Here is a 20471-nt window from a genome sequence, read left to right as displayed (position 1 = left end):
ATCATCTAATTTGAAGATCAGACAGAAACAAGATTTTTTTTTTAAGTGAAAAAAGCCTCAGGGAAGTATGAAATAATAACAAAAGGTTTGACATATATGTAATTGGAATTCCAGAAGGAGAAATGAGAGTAAATGGAGCAGAAATTATATTTGAAAATATAATGGCTGAAATTTTCCTAAATTTGGTGAAAGACATATTTTTACAGATTCTAGAATCTCAGCAAACCCCAATAAAGATAAATACAAAGAAAACCATGCTTAGGCACAACACAATCAAATGGCTGAACACCAAAGCCAAAGAGAACATCTTCAAAGGGGCCAGAGAAAAATTACATATTGCATACAGGGAACAAGGATTCAAAGAATCCTCATGTCTCATCAGAAGTATAGAGACCACAAGACAGAATCAAAAAACACATTTAAAGTGCTGAAAGAATAACCACCAACTAAGAATTCTATGCTCAACAAAAACATTCCTGAATGAAAGCCAAGACAGTTTCAGATAAACGAACACTAAGAGAATTTGCTGCCAGCAAACATGCACTACAGAACAATGTGCAAGCTAAAGTAAGTTCTTTGGGACAAAGAGAAATGGCACTAGATGGAAACTTGATTCTTCAGAAAGAATAAAAAGCATCAGAATTTTTTTTTAAATATCTGGGTAAACAGAAAAGATTCTTTTTCCTCTTTCTTTCTGTAAAATACATAAGACTGGGATGCCTGGGTGGCTCAGTCAATTAAGTGTCTGGGATGGAGCCCCATGTCGGGCTCCCTGCTGGGAGTCTGCTTCTCCCTCTGCCCCTCCCCCCACTCATTATCTCTCTCGCTCTCTCTCTCTCAAATAAAATCTTTAAAAAAAATATTCAGTGCAATACTAACTCTAAACTGTGAAACACTAACACCATACACTACAGTCACTAGAGCAACCCACTATAAAATAGTTCAAAGAGGTGAGGCTAAAAATCCAATAGATAGAGAGGGAATCCTAAAATACACTCAACCTAAAAGAAAACAACATAGCATCGAACAAAGGAATAAAAGGAAGGGCATAAAGAGAAAAACAAATAATAAAATAATAATAATAATAAATCTAAACAAAATCAATTCAATGATTACTTAAAAGTTAATGGACTAACTGGTACAATTGACCACAGGGATTGTCAGACTGAATGAAAATGCACAGGAGCCAATTCTACGTTGTCTGCAAAGACACAGAATAAAAATAAAAGCACAGGTAGGTTGAAAGTGAAAAGACAGTAAAAGATATACCACGCAAATGGTAAGCAGAAGTCTGGAGTGGGTTTGTTAATATCATGATGGAAAGAGAGAAAGACAAAGAGTATTACCAGAGACTAAAAAGGTGACACCAGGGGATGCTTGGGTGGATTAGTCGGTTAAGTGTCAGACTCTTGATTTCAGCCCAGGTCATGATCTCAGGGTGGTGAGATCAAGCCCTGCATCAGGCTCTGTGCTGGGCATGGAGCCTGCTTCAGATTCTCTCTCTTCCTCTCCCTCCGCCCCTCCCTCACCTCCACTCATGCTCTCTCTCGCTCTCTCTCTCTCTCTAAAAAAAAAAAAGAGAGACATCTGGTAATGATAAAAATAGTCCATTAGGAAGTCCTAAAACTCATCAGTACGAATGTGCCCAACCATAGAGTTTTAAACTATAAAAAGCATAAACTGGCAGGATTAGAGGGAGGAAGAGACAACTCACAATCCTAGTTGGAGATCTGAACACCCCTCTCTCATCAGCTGTGGAATAGCTATGCAAGAATCTAAACTGACTGTCCTTTTTCTTCTGTTTTCCTTCTTTTTGCGGGACTGGGTGGGTGGCCAGGAACTTTCAGCCTTTTCAAATTTATTAGAACACTGATGTAGTTAGTTCAATTCCTTCTGCCATATTAATTCATTATTCATTATTCATCTGTCTTCTCCCACGCTATTCCTTTCCTTATTTTGCTGGCTCACGTCTCTCCATTCTGTCTTCTTCAGCTCTGCCCTCTACCTTGTTCATCTAAATGTTCTGAAATGGTTTATTTCACTGCTGCTTAGTTTCCTACTCATAAAATGTAAAGTTCTCTATTAATATATCACAATTCTATAACACATAAGATCCCCATCAAAATGGCTTACCTGCCTTCCTCCAATTAAAATGAGACCTTCAGAACACCTGAATTTCCTTTTCTCCATATTCCCCATCCATATGGATAGTTTCACCTAAGTCCTTTTTCACATATGCCCTTCCACAACTCCTGGATTTTTCCAGTATAGTTTAAAATTCTTGATGTCAGAATTATTACAGTCTTTTCCTTTACAGAAGTGGCTCTCAACCCTAGCGGTACATTAAATTCATCTGGAAGCTCCCCTCCCAGAGATTTTGGCTTAACTGATCTTGGAGGTAGTCCTGGCATCCTACAGCATTAACAGCTCCCCAGGGGCTCCTGACCTGCAGCCCGGGTTGGGGCTGACTGCCAGTGTCCACCCTTCTCCCCGACCCTCTGGGGAGGAGCCGGTTGGGGCCCACCTGCCTCCCCGCCCCTCAGATCACACCCCGCCCCGCCCAGGGACAGGCAGCTCTGCTGACCGCTGACCACTGCCCGCTGCGGGGCTGAGGGCAGGATGCAGGTGGGGGAGAGTACTCCACCCTCCAGGCTGCTCCACAGCACCCCAGCCCCTACCCCGGGCCCTCCTGTGGCTGGAACACACCTCGTGGGGGCGGGGAGAGCGCTGGGAGCCACTCCCACCTGGGCAGGGCCTGGGCCTTAGTTTCCCCCTTCAATTCAGCACTATTGCCTCCCATCTTCCGAGCGTTCTTCCCTAGTTTCTGGCCCTCAGACAGCTCTGCTGGGTTCTCCTGCATGGTCGTGAGACAAGAGGCCGCAGCATCTTCAAGCGGAAGGCCCTCCCCTATCTCTACACTTACTCCTTCTCGTCCTTCAGGCCTTCTGTTCTTTCTGGAACTCCTGTTATTCACATGTCAGGTCTCCCGTGTCCAAACTCCAGACCCCTGGCTTTCACGCAGGGTTTCTACTTCGCTGTGTTTGAGTTCACGTTTGATGTGTTTGCTCCTGTTGAGCTCCCAGAACAACGATCGGGCCTCACCTGTGTCCCCTGTCTGTTGTTCAGCTTGCAGTTTCAAATGAGCAGATCCCAGAACAGGTGCTCGTGCTCCAGACTCGGCCGTCTTACGGAGCCCCTGGAATGTTTCTCCAGGTCTCCTCTGGCTTCCTCATTCATGCCCCTTCCGTGGAAGGCGCTGGGGTCAGCTGCTCGGTTGGCCTTCCTCCCGCAGGTTACTGGGAAATGTTGCACTTACTAGATATTTTTGCCATTACTCAAAATTGCTTTCAACAGGCGCTCACTAATCACACCAGAAAACGAGTATCAAAACTCTTCATCATGCATTAATCGGGGCCCAAATTTCCCTGATGCAGTTAGATCATCTGTGCACCCTTCATCAGACTTGGATGTGTCCAAAGAGCAAATCCACCTTCCAAGAGGTTGCAGCATGACTCCCCCAGGGGGATGGGAAAGAAGCCTTTTGAGCCATGTCTGTGGCGTTGCTGTCAGGAACGTTAGAACTTCCCGGGACAGCTGCAGTGAGAAGGACAGTGCTCCCTGGCATGTAGAGATTCTGACACCCAGTAGTCACCCCCACGGCGTTCTGCAAACATAATGCTCTAACATGGGCATGACTGTCCTCAACTCTATCAGCCAGAGGAAATCTAATTACACATATGAGTAGATGTTTGCCATTGATATCTTAATAATATTCCCCTGACCAAAATAATGTATAAAAGATATTGATCCTGAGCACCTAGGTGGCTCAGTCGGTTAAGTCTCTCTCGGTTTGGCTCAGGTCATGATCTCACGGGTCATGGGATCCAGCCCCAAGACGGGCTCCTTGGGCTCCGTGCATCAGCAGGGAGTCTACGGCAGATTTTCTCTCTCTCCTTCTCCTCCTGCCTCTCTCTCTCTTTCAAATGAATAAATAAAATCTTAAAAAGACATTGATCCTCATGCTTCCTTGCCTCACATTTGACAACCATAGGATAGGTTATCAATCATAACTTCAGTAATTTGCTTTACTTTTCATATCTTTACTTTTTTCATCTCCATCTAGCATGTTCTAGAACAGTAGTTTTCACCTAGGGATTCCCATCACCTACTCATATAGTTGTATTAATATATAGGTGTTTAGGGCCTGGTCCAGACCTACTGACTCTCCTTACTTGCTATTCTTTTTTTTTTTTTTTTTTTAAGATTTTATTTGAGAGAGAGGAGGGTCAGAGGGAGAAGCAGACTCCCTGCCGAGCAGGGAGCCCGACGTGGGACTCGATCCCGGGACTCCAGGATCATGACCTGAGCCAAAGGCAGTCGCTTAACCAACTGAGCCACCCAGGCGCCCCTTTACTTGCTATTCTTGATATATTCCTACCATATATGGTGAGAATGTGCTTGGCATTCATGGTATCTTTCATGGGACATATGCTTGGTATATTCATGGTGTAGTATGTTTCTGGATAATTATGTTATATCAAGAGTTTTCCTCTATTCATCCATTTTTTTTACAAATAAGATAAAATGTTTGCTGTCTTTGAAAACAGGCTTAGTGATTACGTTTATAGATATTTTGTCTAAAACTTTTTGGACTGACTTCATTATTTTGTTTCGCATGCCACAGAAACAACCACATTTTCATATCAGGTGCATTATTCTTGTTATAATCCGCATAAAGTCTTTCACCTTTGAAAATTATCAGTTAAAAAATTAGCCACAGTTATTTTAAGTCTTTTGTCATCGACAGATATTTTTCTCAGCTTGTTTTATTCTGCTGCTTCCCTGAAAGCTTTCGCAGTCCAGTACAAGCCAGACTGCTTCACCTTCCACATAGGATGACCCAGAGCCCCTGAGAAAAGGATTATATGCCAGATACTTCGGAGTATAGGCCTCTGATGGCAACACTTAAAGATATTGAGGCCATACCAGTGGACTGAGTCAGGATTTCCAGAACTCTAGCTGGGAAGCAGATGGATTCATGAGGCTACCAACCCCAGATCCAGCAGAACGAGAATTAATTACATAGAACTCAATGAATCGGGGAAGGATGAGTATAGTTTTTGTTTGGAATACTGTTGATATTATTTTAATGTCCTATTTTCTGGATATATAAGGAAGCCCTCTGTCTTTCCTCTTAAGCTTTTTATAAATCACAACAATGTAGCAGACTCTATTTTTGTACGTTGAAATGACACATTTGTAAGTGATATTCTCTCTGCCTGACCCCTTCAGAACTGGAAAATTCTCAAGTCTTTCTGTGTTTCAAGGCAATATAGTTACTTGTCTAGGCTCCATAAGGATAGGTATTCCTTGTTGCCAGGACATAAGTAGAAACCGGGTATGGAACCAAAGCCTTGCCTGGAGTGTGCTATTAACAAGGATGCTCATTTAATCAGATCTGACCAGATAGTTTTAAAGAACTAAAGTTGCATTTATGGAGCCAGTGTTTACTAGCAAAGCCCTCTTGGGGAAAACAGGCCTCAGACTTGGCCCCCTACAGCCTGCCTTAGACAAGAACAATATTCCAAAAGCAAAAATGCTGTGTATGATACTTAATATCATTTTATAGCATACATTTTCTATGTAATTGTCAAGAGTGTCTATTTTTAGGGTGAGATTAATTTCCTTGCTGATACTTATCCACGATGTTGTTTACTACAAAATGACACTGTGACAAATAGTATCATTTCCATAAATCAAGTGTCTGTCTTCCCAAAGGACACTTTAAGGAACTTTCCCCACGAATCCAAGCAATGCTGACAATACCAGAGGTTCTAGAACAGTCTGTGCTGCTAATTAGCAGAATATCTGTGTAAATCCTGTAGACTTCAAGCCCGTCCTCTGGGAAGAGAAGAATCTGGACTGGACAGTCTCTTAGCTCTCTCTAGGCTGGATATTATAATTCCATGGCCAGCCCTTTCTTCCACTAGTTAAAGAGAATTTCATGCAATATGACAGGACTTAGGCACAGATCAGGACAGGATATAAAAACTGAAATTAGATATTTTTTAAATGGGATAAAACTTAGCAGAGGCTGAAACAAATTTATATATATTAGTATGGATATGTCTCAAAGCATAATGTTGTTTTTTAAAGGGCCAGCTATAAAACATTCTTAAAAATGTGATACCAATCAGGCATTAAAATTACAAAGCAACATATGCATTGCTTGTGGAGATAAATATACAGTTTATATATATAGTTTTATATCGAGTTTTTTTTAATTCATGATGTTGAGTAAGGAAAGGGTTAAGTTCTAGGCAGGGAGAGGTAGAGGGCCCCTGGCTGGGCTCTGAGACTATTCCTGGCAGGCAGAAGCTAAGCCAGAGTGAACAAGAGATAAGGAAATAGACCGGACCACTTGGCCCCAGAAGTGAGGGAATATTTTTCTTTGGCAGCTACATTGTAATCATAGAAAATGACCAGACCTCAAAGAAGTAAGTCATTAAGGATGTTATCAATAGTCCTTGTTCAAACCAAGATGGCGTGAGAATCTCAAGGCCACAAGCTTCCTGGTCAAGTTTTCAATGAAAAACTGCCACTAAAAACCCTCAGTGGCAACCCATTTGGGACCACTCTCACTTTAAAGAGCTTTTTCTTTCTCTAAAGGTGAGACAAGAACCTCGTAATCCTGCAACAATGTTGATGGTCCCCAGGGAGGGAAGAAAGCAAAGTGACCTTACAGTTGCTCTGTAATGTTTGAATTTTTTAACTAAAGCAAATATGGTATCACATTCATTTTAGAGAGGCACATACATGAATATTTAAATGAGTCCCTAGTTTAGTGGTTGCTAAACAGAAGTGTGCATCAGAATCAACCAAAGAACTTTTAAAAATGGGACGCCTGGGTGGCTCAGTTGGTTAAGCGACTGCCTTCGGCTCAGGTCATGATCCTGGAGTCCCTGGATCGAGTCCCGCATCGGGCTCCCTGCTCAGCGGGGAGCCTGCTTCTCCCTCTCCCACTCCCCCCTGCTTGTGTTCCCTCTCTCGCTGTGTCTTTCTCTGTCAAATAAATAAATAAAATCTTTAAAAAATAATAATAATAACTTTTAAAAATGAAGATCCTTGGGCCTCTCCCCAGTAATTCAGGTCTGAAGTAGAACTCAGGCATCTGAATTTTTAAAACTATACAAATGATTCTACTGCACAGCAGCCTATAATACAAAATAGTACCATTTAAAATAAAATTAAGCAAAAGATACACAAATGGTCATAACAGCATTACTCATAATAGCCCAAAAATGAAAACAACTCAAGTATTCTTTGACTGGTAGGTGGATAAATAAAATGTGGTCTATCCATACAATAGAATATTATTCTGCATAAAAAGGAAAGAAGTCCTGATCATACTAGAAAATGAATGAACCTTGACAACATTATGCTAAGTTAAAGAAGCCAGGCAGAAAGAACAAAATGTTGTGTAATTCCATTTATAGAAAATGCCGAGAAGAGGAAAGTCTATACAAAGGAAAGTATATCAGTAGTTCCTTAGGGTTGGGAGAATGGTCAGATTGAGGGGTGGGGTGTAATAGCTAAGGGGTGCTGGATTTTTTGGAGGGTGACTGGTGAAAATGTTTTGGAAGTAGGTCATGGTGATGGTTGCACAAATCTGTGACTATACTAAAAAGCTGTTAATTGCATACTTTTGGTGGGTGAATTTTGTGATGTCTGAATTACATCTCAGTATTATGTTTTTAAGAAGACAACCACAAATTAAACATTTCATTTCTTTATGTAACTGAGAAATAAATTAGATAGAACTAACTGACATATGGAAAGGACTTAATAGAATAGAGAATGATACTTTTTTTAAAAGATTTTATTTATTTATTTGAGAGAGAGAGAGAGAGCATGAGTGGAGAGAGGAGCAGAGGGAGAGGGAGAAGCAGACTTCCCGCTGAGCAGGGAACCTGATGAGGGGCTCAACCAGGACTCTGGGAACATGACCTGAGCCCAAGGCAGACACTTAACCAACTGAGCCACCCACGTGCCCATGATACTTACTTTTTGAGAATATTGGGGTCATTGAAAATGCCAGGCAGTTTCTAGTTATTATGGGAAAATGAATGCAGATATTTGCCTTGGCTTCTTCTCAGGACTCCATTACATGACAGTAAAGACTATTTTAAAGGATAAACTTACAAGGACAAAAAAAACAGGTGAGAGGTTACTGCAAAAAAAGAATGTCCACAAATTTTAGAGGCAGAAAAGGAAACTGTTGAGTAATAATTAGAAAAATAATTAGAAAATAATTAGAAAAAATCTAAGACCTAATTTCTTATAAGAAGGGATGTGGGGAAATGAGAAGCAGATTTAGATTCCCTCCTCATCCCTGGATGGCAGGCAACTGCCCACTCCTAAATAAGCAGGTTTAGAGTCTGCAGATGTTGAACCAGAGGGACTCTGACCTCTTGGTCATGAGGCCAGCTGAGATGGAGAACCAGAGCCAGGACAAGAGATCTATCTGAGAAGTCCACATCTTGAAGACCTTTCTACCCCCTTCCTGACTTGCTCCCAGAACACTGGCAACCAGATTTACTCATTTACTCCACACTTACCACCACCATCATCAGCTCCACTATCACCTCTTCCATCACCACATCCACTCTCTCCTTCACCATCACCACCACCATATCCACCACCCCCATCACCTCCAGCATCACCAACACCATCACCACCACCATTACCACCATCAACACCTTCACCACCACCATCACCACCTCCACTATCTCCTTCACCATCACCACCACAATATCCACCACCTCCATCACCTGCAGCATCACCAACACTACCTTCACTATTACCTCCACCATCATCACCTCCTCATCTACCATCACCCCCACTATCCCCACTACCACCTCAGAAAATGGAAGATCCTCCCCAGAGAAGCTCACCTAAACCAACAGCAAAAGCCCACAGTCCAAGATCCCTAACAGAAAGCCAACAAGTCATCTTTAAGTCATCCCATGGTAAAGCCTACCACACAGAAAGTCATGACCATGGATCTAGACCATCCATTCAACTTTTTAGCACCTTGTTCTTAAATAGTCAAGGGTCCCCAGACATCTGAGAAAACGTCTTACAGAAAAATAAAAAGGAAACAGAAAGGGAACACAGAAACAGAGAATGCAGAGAGTTGAAGAAAATGTGTACAAAGAAAAACCATATCTCATAAACTCAGAGTTAAGGAAAATAATGAACCTGTATAACAAGAACAGGAAGCTATTTAATAAGGGAGCAGCCAAAGAACACAAAACAAAACAAAAACAAAACAAACCCCCCCCCCCGAAAAAAACACCTTGCAAGAAGGAAAACAACTGGGAGAAAAAAACAGAAGGTGGAGTAGAAAGTGGAAGAAATCTCCCAGAAAGGAGAAAAAGACAACAACATGGAAAATGAGAGTGAAGAGATTAGAAATTGGAGAATTAGTCCAGAATGTCCACTATTCAAATAAGAGGAATTCTGAGAAGAACAAAGAAAAGAACATGCGAACTAACAGGAATGAACCACCACAGAGGTAGTACCCCTCCCCCACCCCTTCCAGAACCGAAGGGCACGATTTTGCAGATTCCTAGAGCCCAGCAAGCGCACAGCACAAATAACAAGGAAAAGACCTCATCTTCAAAAGTGAAAAGGGGACCCTAAAATCTCCCAGAAATGAGAAAAACAGAAGCAGCCACAAATAAACAATCAAGACACAGACTGGCATCAGGCTCCCCAACAGCAACTCGGCAAATCCAGCCAGAACACGGAGCAGCGCCCTCACACTCCCCAGATGGACTCGTGCCACCTGTGGGAATTCTGTGCCGGAGCAAACCAGAAAGGACAGGTGAAGCATGCAGGTTCGAGGCAGGGCCTCCTGCATGTTGTGATAATCCTGTGGCACCATCAGACCTTTATGATATGACACACATGGTAATTTGATCAAAGTTAATTTTTTAATATTCAAGAAACAGTCTTTTCAAAGAGAAATGAAAGTACACATTGGGTCACAAAGACACACTTAAAATGGAAATTCACCATTCCACATTTCCTCTTCATAGCACAATCAAATCAGAAACTAAACTTTAAAATAGAATCTGATGCTCCTAAGAGCAAGGAGGTTAAACACGCTCATCAGTCTTTGCATGAAGTTGGTACACCAGGGTGCACGGGATAAATGTTTCTAGCCCACCAGAGAGAGGTTTGGAGACACATTTCAAGACACTCATGCACCTTTGTCTCACTAAAAGCACTACCAGGAATGTATCTTCAGGAAATACTCCAAAAGAAAGACAGCATGTTTCATGTCAAGAACCACTGTGAAGTTATTTATGATTTAAAAAAAAAAAAAAAATTGTGGGACGCCTGGGTGGCTCAGTCATTAAGCATCTGCCTTCGGCTCAGGTCGTGATCCCAGGGTCCCGGGATCGAGTCCCGCATCGGGCTCCCTGCTCGGCGGGAAGCCTGCTTCTCCCTCTCCCACTCCCCCTGCTTGTGTTCCCTCTCTCGCTGTGTCTCTCTCTGTCAAAAAAGAAATATAATCTTTAAAAACAAATAAATAAAAATAAAAATAAATTGTGAGCAACAAATGTTCAAAAACATAAGCACAGCAAAGAAAATTGTGGCACATCAGCTTCATAGAATATTACATGAACTAGTGAAATGACCGTTATGAGGCTGTCACAGCAGAAACAAGTGTATGATACAATAAGTAAAGATTAAAAATAAGGGAATAAGAAAAAATAAAAATAAATAAAGGAATAAAGTAAGCCAATTGTGATACATCCATTTAACAGAGCACTAGACAAAGTTTGAAGTGATCATTATGAACAACAGCACAACATTACAAGCAAAGAAATGAAGAGAATGTGATACCCAGGATCTGCTGTGAGTAGGGAGAGGGTGAGCTGCTCTCCTACCCCCTGCCCCTCTGTTCACTGTGACTCCAGGGCAGAGGGGGGCTCTGTCTAAGAATTTGACCTATAAAAGATTAAAGGAAAACTCTCCTTCCTAAGCTTTGCCAGACTACTATTGACCTGGGATAGAAAAGTTGAAAGAAAAGAAGAAAGAGAGAAAGAAAGAAAAAAAGAAAGGAAAGAAAGAAAGAGAGAAAGAGAGAGAGAGAAAGAAAGAAAGAAAAAAAAGAAAGAAAAGAAAAAGAAAGAAGAAAAGAAAGAAAGAAAGAAAGAAAGAAAGAAAGAAAGAAAGGAAAGAAAGAAAGAAGAAAAAGAAAGAAAAGAAAGAAAGAAAGAAAGAGGAAGGGGAAGGGGAGGGAAGGAAGGAAGGAAAGAAAGAAGAAAGAAAGAAAGAAAGAAAGAAAGAAAGAAAGAAAGAAAGAAAGAAAAGAAAAGAAAAGAAAAGAAAAGAAAAGAAAAGAAAAGAAAGAAAGAGGGAGGGAGGGAGGAAAGGAAAGAAAAAGAAAGAAAGAGAGGGAGGGAGGGAGGAAGGGAGGAGGGGAAGGAGGGAGGAAGGGAGGGAAGAAGGGAGGGAGGGAGGAAGGCAGGAAGGAAGGAAGGAAGGGGAGAGTGGGAAAGGGAAGGAAAGAAAAGAAAGAAGAAAAGATCTTTGTTGTTTACAAAATCCCTACTGGGTCTTCAGTTGTAAAATCTAGACTCTCCTTCCACCACCCACTGGTCTGGGGTCTTGAAAGTGGGGACCGAGAAGTAGCAGGAGTCCGTCCAGCAGGTGGTGGGAGCGAGAAAGCAGGACACCTGGCACAAGCAGAGTGGAGCGCCTCAACCATGACCCAAGACCCATGACCCATGACCCACGACCCAGGGTTCCAGCAGCAGGAATGAGCAGGCACTCTTTAAAATGATCTGATGCTGGGGCACCTGGGTGGCTCAGTCAGTTAAGCATCCAACTCAATTTCAGTTCAGGTCACCATCTCAAGTCATGATCTCAGGTCATGGTCTCAGGGTCGTGAGATCGAGCCCCGCTTTGGGCTCTGCACTGGGCATGGAACCTGCTAAAGATTCTCTCTCCCTCTCCCTCTGTCCCTGCTCCTGCTCTCCCCCCAGCTCTCTAAAATAAAATAAAATAAATCAGATGCTGCCATACTCTCTTGTCCGTGGGAGATGCCCCAGGGATAACTGACCATGTGTAATCCCTCCTTCTCACCACCAGTTAGTTCTCCTTTGACGCCCCCACCCCCCACCCGGCTTCTGTCTTCACCCCTCCTCAGAAACTACTTCTGTCATGGCCACCAAGGACCTCCGTGTTGTCTAGGCCAACGGTCACTTGTTTGTCCTCACCTGACTCAATCTCTCAGAAGCATCGGACCCTCTTCTGTGAAAAATGCTCCTCCTCAGTGGCCTTAACGCCACACGCTCCTGGTCTCCTCCTGCCTCAAAGACTCTCATTACAGGGGGATGTCACCTGAAGAGGTGGCCTCTGCTTATCCTCTACCCAGCTTTAAGCTTGGAGCACCTTCAAGCCTGGCCTCCTTGCTGTCAACCCTCTCTCATTACTTTAGCTCCATCCACATGCTAGCAGACTCCACACATGCATCTTCAACCAGACCTCAGGAAGACACACATCTGCAACTGCCCACCTCACTTCTCTTAGATGTCTCATTCAAACTTAACATCCCCCTGTAAATACGGTCCTCCACCAAAGTGAACGTCTACACCCAACAACCAGAAGCAATCATTCATTCCATCCCCACCCCCACATTCAATCTATCAGCAAGTCTTACCAATTCTTCCTCCAAAATGGCCCTAAAATCATCCACTTCTGTGTAGTTCTATCCCACCACCTTAGTCCAAGCAGCCATGACATCTCATCTGTATTACTATGATAGTTTGCACCCTTTTAGTCCCTTCATCCCATAATGTAACCAAATGAGTTTTCAAGAAGGAAATAAGATTAATTCTCTGCTTAAACCCCTTACAATGTCTCCACTGCATGTAAGACAGAATCCAGAGCACCACTATGGCCCATGGGATGCCCACCTGCAGCTCCCACCTCCTGGGCACCTCCACCCCTCATTCCAGCAATGTGGGCCTCATGGCAGTTCTTAGAACTTTCTATGCTCTTTCCTGCCTCAGGGACTTTGCACTTGCTCTCCCCTTTGCCTCAAACAGTCTTCCCTCCACCTTTCCTTCCCATCTTCAAGATACAAGTGACCTGAGTGTTCCTACCAAGAAATGTACCTTAACACCAAGGCACCATGTCTTAAATGTAATAAGTATACTAACATGACCCAGTTAACAAACACCTACACCAAATAAAACTCATACCAAACTCCTATATCAAATATAAAAGAATGAACTGCATGTAATAGCCTTTTTTAAACTGTTAAAAAGATGTATGAAATGCGTTACATTTAAGTTGACCAAAGCCAGAAAGGTGTTTCACTAAAAGGGAAGATTCTCTTCCTCATATAAAACCTCATTAGCCAGTTGTGAAATCTGCATGTTACTTTTGGAGAAGGAATTGGTGCTACACCTTCGCGTGTTAACCTAAGCACTAAGAGGTCCCAAATGGCGTTACCTGCAGAAGCTGACATATGAAAGAACACTGGCACATACCGCTGAGACAAACCCATCTCTACAAGGTAGGATTTTGAGTTATTTCTCCTACAATGAGAATTAATTTGGACTCAGTCATCGCAAATCTCTTTTGAAATGAAACTGAGTACAAACAAATTTATTAAGGAATAAATGAATTAAACAAATGTGTTCTTGTCTTGTATGTGGAGAGTCATGTGTGAGATTCTTGGGAGAAGTAAGGATGCAGTGGGTGGTGCATGGACTGAGCCAGATGATCTCCATTAGACAAATTCAGGATATTGGCCTAATTCTGTATTTAATTGACATAATTATACATAATCAAAGATGGAACAGAAGAAAAACCACTGTTGAGATTTATCTTGTTCTTGTGTCTGGATCTTACCCTCCCCCCCTCTAAAAAAGCAAAGTCAACTCATTTTAAATAGAAAGAATTAATATCGGTGATATATTATTATAAAATTAACTAAAATAAGCCACATGAGAAGTCAATTCATTACAAAATAATTTCATAAACACAACCTGGGAACTCAAATTTTTATATAGTTATTTAGTGTATTTAAGATTACTGAAGGCAATGTTTCTTAATTTCAGTATTGTAAGACTTACTACAATTTAGTTTACAAAGAGGTGTAAACATAGCAAAAAAATGAAAAGCATAGTTTTACAACATGCTCTAGTAAAAGCTTTGCATTATCTCTATGCGTAAGACTTCACCAGAATAAGGAATACATTTAAACTATGTTAACTTAAAGATCATCATTTATTAAACAGTCTTAGATGCTGATTTCTAGCTTCATTTATTATGACTTGTATGGAGCCCCAATGGGGTGTTCAAGCTTACCTTTGAGTCTGGAGGGGGAGCTAAACCCAGAAACGAATAAATAATATTCTCTTCTTTTGCAGAGAAGAAAGAGTCAAAATCCTTGAAGCAAAGAAAAAGAATGTTTAAACCCCACTGCGCACTTGTGAGCCAGAATATTTACCTAAGTTGATCTTTTTTTATTAGTCATTAAGTTAGAAGCTAACACAAAAGGTTATCCCAGTTTGTTTTGTCAAAGATGCCTAACCCCAAAAGTTAAGAAATCTCTAACCATGAACTTTACGTTTGTTTTTATCATTTCACTGGGCAGAATACAGAGCAGTGAGAAAACACACACACACACACACACACACACCCCTGTTCATGCTCAGGAACTGCTGACAAGACTCAGATATACAGAGTGAAAGGATTCTCCACAAGTGCCATTAACTTTAGCTGGCTTCCTTATCACTTGGCCCTATGGATTTGGACCCTGAGCAGCTGAGACTAAGACAACACAGGATTTCTCTAATAGCTTCTGCGGGATAAGACCCATCTCAGACCTTCTGATACCAGCAGCCACAGGATTATGGAGGGCTTACAGTGGTACCTGTTTCGGTAAAGTGGGAAAAACTACTGAGTGAGGTGAAACCTGGTAGCTGATTGAAATCTGGAGCTCAGTGAAGCCCCCCCTCGCTCACTCCCCCAGGCCCACCCAGGGGTCCAGCCCTAAACCCAGTCTTCAGTAGCATGGTTGTCAATAGCTCAGGAGAGTTTCATTTCATATAATTAAAATCTAGGAGATATTCTCCAGACGACTTCATGACTGCCAAACTCTGTCATCCGGGCAGCGATCAGTTTCTTGACACACTGAGGGTGGTGTGTCTGGCCGGCTTGAACACACAGAGCTCAAACCCGCTTAGTCATGTTACCAACCACGCTACTCTTATGTGTTAAGAAGCTTAAAACCAAATACAGGCCACTGACATTGGGAAGAAAATGTTACGTATTCTTTGTGTCATTCTTACCCAAAGCTTTATTATTTTCCTATCTGTTGCCCAGATTCACTCAGTGGTTAATTGTATTCTTTTACTCTGCATGCATTTTTGTGAGTTGACTCAAAACTTAGTTGAAGGAAATAGAGCATCAAGAGCAAGTGATCCTTTGGTATCGATTCCTGGAGCATGCACTCCCAAGATGTTAAAGATTACATGATAGAGGGGCGCCTGGGTGGCTCAGTCAGTTGAGCAGCAGATTCTTGATCTCAGCTCAGGTCATGGTCTCAGGGTCATGAGATTGAGCCCCACATCAGGCTCCACACTCAGTGGGGAGTCTGCTTGAGATTCTCTCCTTCTCCCTCTGCTGCTCCCCCACGCATGTACTCTCTCTCTAAAATAAATAAATAAATCTTTAAAAAAAGATTAGGGGTGCCTGAGTGGCTCAGTCGTTGGGCGTCTGCCTTCAGCTCGGGTCATGATCCCGGGGTCCTGCGATCAAGCCCCACATCGGGCTCCCTGCTCCGCGGGAGGCCTGCTTCTCCCTCTCCCACTCCCTCTGCTGTGTTCCCTCTTTCGCTGTGTCTCTCTCTGTCAAATAAATAAATAAAATCTTTTAAAAAAGTAAAAATAAAAAATAAAAAAAGATTATATGATAGAATACATTAGTAGTAGTAGAGAGTAGGTGAAATATAATAAAGTAAATTTATTCTATTTTTCAAAAATTCCATAAAGATCTGTAACTTCTCTAGTTGGCCAATTCTAGAAGCTTTCAAATCAAGAATGGTTTTCTTTTTTTTTTAAGACTTTATTTATTTCAGAGAGAGACAGCATGAGTGGGGGGTGAGGGGCAGAGGCAGAGGGAGAAGCAGACTCCCTCAGGGAGTCTGACGTGGGGCTCGATCCCAGGTCCCTGGGACCATGACTTGAGCCAAAGGCAGATGCCCAACAGACTGAGCCACTCAGGTACCCCTAGAAAGGTTTTCTTATCACTGAGTGAATTGTCTTTTGCTTCAACTTAGGTCCAAATAGCTTCTTTTTTTTTTCTTTTCTTTTTTTTTTTTTAGGTCCAAATAGCTTTTCTAACTTCTGAGGACTGAACAACAATTTTTCATTATTTTTGACTTGACGCTAACCAATAGATACAGAAAATAATGAGTATGAAATGGTTTTTCAACTTCCGGTTATGGTAGTATAGTAGATTAGAGGCCCTGAAACACTCTCAAAAAACAATTTTTTTAAGAAATTAAAAAATTTTAAATTAAAATTTAAGAAAAGAAGTACAGATCCATTCTTAAGCTGATACAAAAGGAAAGATCATTGCCAGGTGAGACCAGGGATTCTAAGCATAAGCACACACCAAGGCAGAGTTTCTGACAAAACCAGTAGATCTTTATGCCCACTTTGATGCCACAGAGACTAGAGGCAGGAGTAGATAAAGCCTAGAGCCTACTCACGGTGGGGAGTTTTATAAAAGGAGGGCAGCATGGGAGAGAGTGAAGGAAGCAGGCAGAGGGGGCAAGGAAAAAGTTTCCCCACGAAAGAATGACAATTAGACTGATAATTGGGTTCTTAACAGCAACACAGAAGTCAGAAGAAAGTGAAATCATAATTTCAATGTCTTTAGAAAAAAGAAAACACCAACCCAGAATTTTAGACCCAGCAAAACTAATTTTTTTTTTCAGGGAAACTATTTTTAGGCATGAGAGTAAAATAGACATTTTTTCTGAAAAATGTCATTTTTAAACAAAAATTTAGAGAATTTACCACCAATAGACACTCACTTAAAGAAACTTTTAGAGGCTATATTAAGATCAAAGGAAATGATTCCAGATGTATTATCTATGATGCAAGAAGAAATCATGAGCAAAGATATTAATAAATATGTGTGTAAATCTAAACCTCAACAAGTATTGACTACAAAAACAATTAGAAACATCTAATTTGCGGGGTGGAATGAAGGCCAACCATCTGAAGTACTAAAAAAACAAAACATGTAAATAGGGAAACGGTGATTAAGGTGTTAAGGCTCTTTTAATGTTTGGCGCATACACAGTTGTACATTTTGTTATTCCTCTTTAAAGCTCTGTATTTTTATCACATGACACATTTCATAATAAGTTTTTAATGACGTGAAATAGCTTGTCCAGTAACATCTATGCACTGAGAGTGCCCTGCCCCTGCCCTAACTGGGCTTGGATCCTGCCTCCCTTGCAGCCCTGAGGATGCCTGCCTTGCTGAATGGCCAAGGTCCCCTTTGGTTGTGTTTAGGCCCAGGCAGGCACCCAGCCCTTACCTGGGCTAAGACGCACAGACTCCAACTTGGCATTGACTGACATGTCTGTACTTTCAGTTAGTATTCCTCTGCCAGGTGGGTAACCTGGCCTCCGCTGTGCCTGGCTTTCCATCGGGTATCTCCTTTTTCTAGCTAACGGTTTTCTGCCATGTCCTCGGGATAACATCTTCATCCGTTCTGCATAGATAGAACAGCAGGAGATTGCACTGGCAGGGACAGGATGGTGCTCAGAACTACCGTGAACATCCAGTCCCCTTACTGCCATGATGCGAGAAATCCATTGCTCGTCCGTGAGGTTCCCACTACCTGCCACCATCATCAGGTGTGGTGTATGGGTGACCATTCAAGATGAGGCCAATGATTCAATATAAATAGTAATTATTCTTACAGTAGGCATTTCAATCTCGTGGAAAGACGCGCTGAGTGACCATCCAGATTCATGCCATTTTATTTTTTTTTCTTTGCTCCACATCTTTTTTATTCATTCATAAGTTTTGTGTTTTTTGGGGTTTTTTTATTATTGTGTTATGTTAATCACCATACATTACATCATTAGTTTTTGATGTAGTGTTCCATGATTCATTGTTCAGATTCATGCCATTTTAAACCTGACATAGTCTTGGGAACCTTTGAGTCTCCTTTTAAAATCTGAACCTACAATACAAATAATCATTTTTAGCTACTTTCTGGAAACAAAGCCCTCTGCCTCATTAATGCACTTTTGTTAAGAGTGTCCACAGACTGCAGAAAGGCAAATTCAGCAATTTGCTCATCAGATAAACTACACTAATACCTCTCCGAAGGCAGAAATGAAAATAATTAATATTAACAGTTAAAGATAAAATAATTTATAGGCTCAGGGCACCTGGGTGGCTCAGTCATTTAAATGTCCAACTTTTGATTTTGGCTCAGGTTGTGATCTCAGGGTCCTGGGATAGAGCCCTGCATCAGGCTCTGAGTTCAGCAGGGAGTCAGCTTGAGATTCTCTCTCTCTCTCTCCCTCTACCTCTCCCCTGCTGGCACACACACGCACTCTCTCCCTCTAAAATAAAAAAATAAAATAAAAATAATAATAATAATAATAATAATAATAATTTGTAGGCTCATCTCATTAGATCCATACTTATAATAGGAAAATATCACAATATTTCTATCTATATTCTATAGAATATCACAAATATTCTATTACAAAATAATATATACTGAAATATTATAAATATATATCCAAATATTACAAAATAATCCTCTTAAAAAGTAGAAGTCTTTTTCTTAGGAAAGGGAAAAACTTTTCTTTTTCTTCCACAACTAAAATTAAAAAAATCACTAGATCACAGCAAAATGGGATAAGAAATGCCTTCAAGGTTTCTTTTCATAGCAAAAAATATTGCAGAACTTTTACCCTAAGAGTTAACATAGGTTAAAAGCTACACACGTCAATATTTTCTCTACTATAACTAACTTAATTTAAAAGGACAGTTAAAATAAGCAAAAGTAAGAGATTTAAAATACTACTTTCACTGGAAAAGTACTAGAAGAAAAAATGAAATTATTCTTTTGATAACTTCAGAGTGCAGAAAGTTTTCATAAGTAAGACTCAGGATCAGGAACCATAAAGAAAAAAGATTAATGAATTTGCTTTCATAAAAAAATGTTTTAAGTTCTGCATTCCAAAAAAAATATATCACTTTAAAAAGCCAAAAGACACTAGCCTTTGGAGATGTATCTTGAAAGAAGTTGCTGTGGCCGATGTCAAAGAGGTTACTGCCTATGTTCTCCTCTAGGATTTTGATGGATTCCTGTTTCACATTGAGGTCTTTCATCCATTTTGAGTTTATCATTGTGAATGGTGTTAGAGAATGGTCGAGTTTCATTCTTCTGTATATAGCTGTCCAATTTTCCCAGCACCATTCATTGAAGAGACTTTTTCCATTGCATATTTTTTCCTGCTTTGTCAAAGAATATTTGACCACAGAGTTGAGGGTCCATATCTGGGTTCTCTATTCTCTTCCATTGGTCTATATGTCTGTTTTTGTGCCAGTACCATGCTGTCTTGGTGATCACTGCTTTATAATATAGCTTGAAATCCGGCACCATGATGCCCCCAGCTTTGTTTTTCTTTTTCAACATTTCCTTGGCGATTTGGGGTCTTTTCTGATTCCATACAAATTTTAGGATTGTTTGTTCCAGCACTTTGAAAAATGTCATTGGAATTTTGACCAGGATGGCATTGAAGATACAGATTGCTCTGGGGAGCATAGACATTTTAACAACGTTTATTCTTCTGATCCATGAGCATGGAATGTTTTTCCATCTTTTTTTTTTTTTTTTTTTTTTATTTGAGAGAGAGAGAATGAGAGAGAGAGAGCACATGAGTGGGGGTAGGGTCAGAGGGAGAAGCAGACTCCCTGCCGAGCAGGGAGCCCGATGTGTGACTTGATCCCGGGACTCCAGGATCATGACCTAAGCCGAAGGCAGTCACTTAACCAACTGAGCCACCCACGTGCCCCTGTTTTTCCATCTTTTTGTGTCTTCTTCAATTTCTTTCATGAGTGTTCTGTAGTTCCTAGAGTATAGATCCTTTACCTCTTTGGTTAGGTTTGTTCCAAGGTACCTTATGGTTTTTGGTGCTATTGTAAATGGAATCGTTTCTCTAATTTCTCTTTCTAGTGTATAAGAAAGCAACTGATTTCTGTGCATTGATTTTGTATCCTGCCACATTACTGAACTGCTGTATGAGTTCTAGTAATTTGGGGGTGGAGTCTTTTGGATTTTCCACATAAAGTATCATGTCATCTGTGAAGAGAGAGAGTTTGACTTCTTCTTTG

At 41.1% G+C, this 20471-nt stretch overlaps 1 protein-coding gene across 1 annotated transcript in view; it reads right to left on the bottom strand.

Annotated features, from left to right (window-relative positions):
* The window catches only part of LOC118026125 (SH3 domain-binding glutamic acid-rich protein-like), a 61870-nt gene that overhangs the window by 25791 nt on the left and 15608 nt on the right, over window positions 1-20471 (bottom strand). The window contains exon 4 of the mRNA XM_035028848.1: window positions 14398-14478. Coding sequence (XP_034884739.1) covers window positions 14398-14478 — 81 coding nt within the window. The remainder of the gene's footprint in view (window positions 1-14397; window positions 14479-20471) is intronic.

The sequence above is a fragment of the Mirounga leonina genome, unplaced genomic scaffold, assembly GCF_011800145.1.
Source record: "Mirounga leonina isolate KUSES-001 unplaced genomic scaffold, KU_Mleo_1.0 Mir_205, whole genome shotgun sequence".
NCBI classification, from domain to species: Eukaryota; Metazoa; Chordata; class Mammalia; order Carnivora; family Phocidae; genus Mirounga; species Mirounga leonina.
This window is presented reverse-complemented; position numbering and strand designations above follow the sequence as displayed.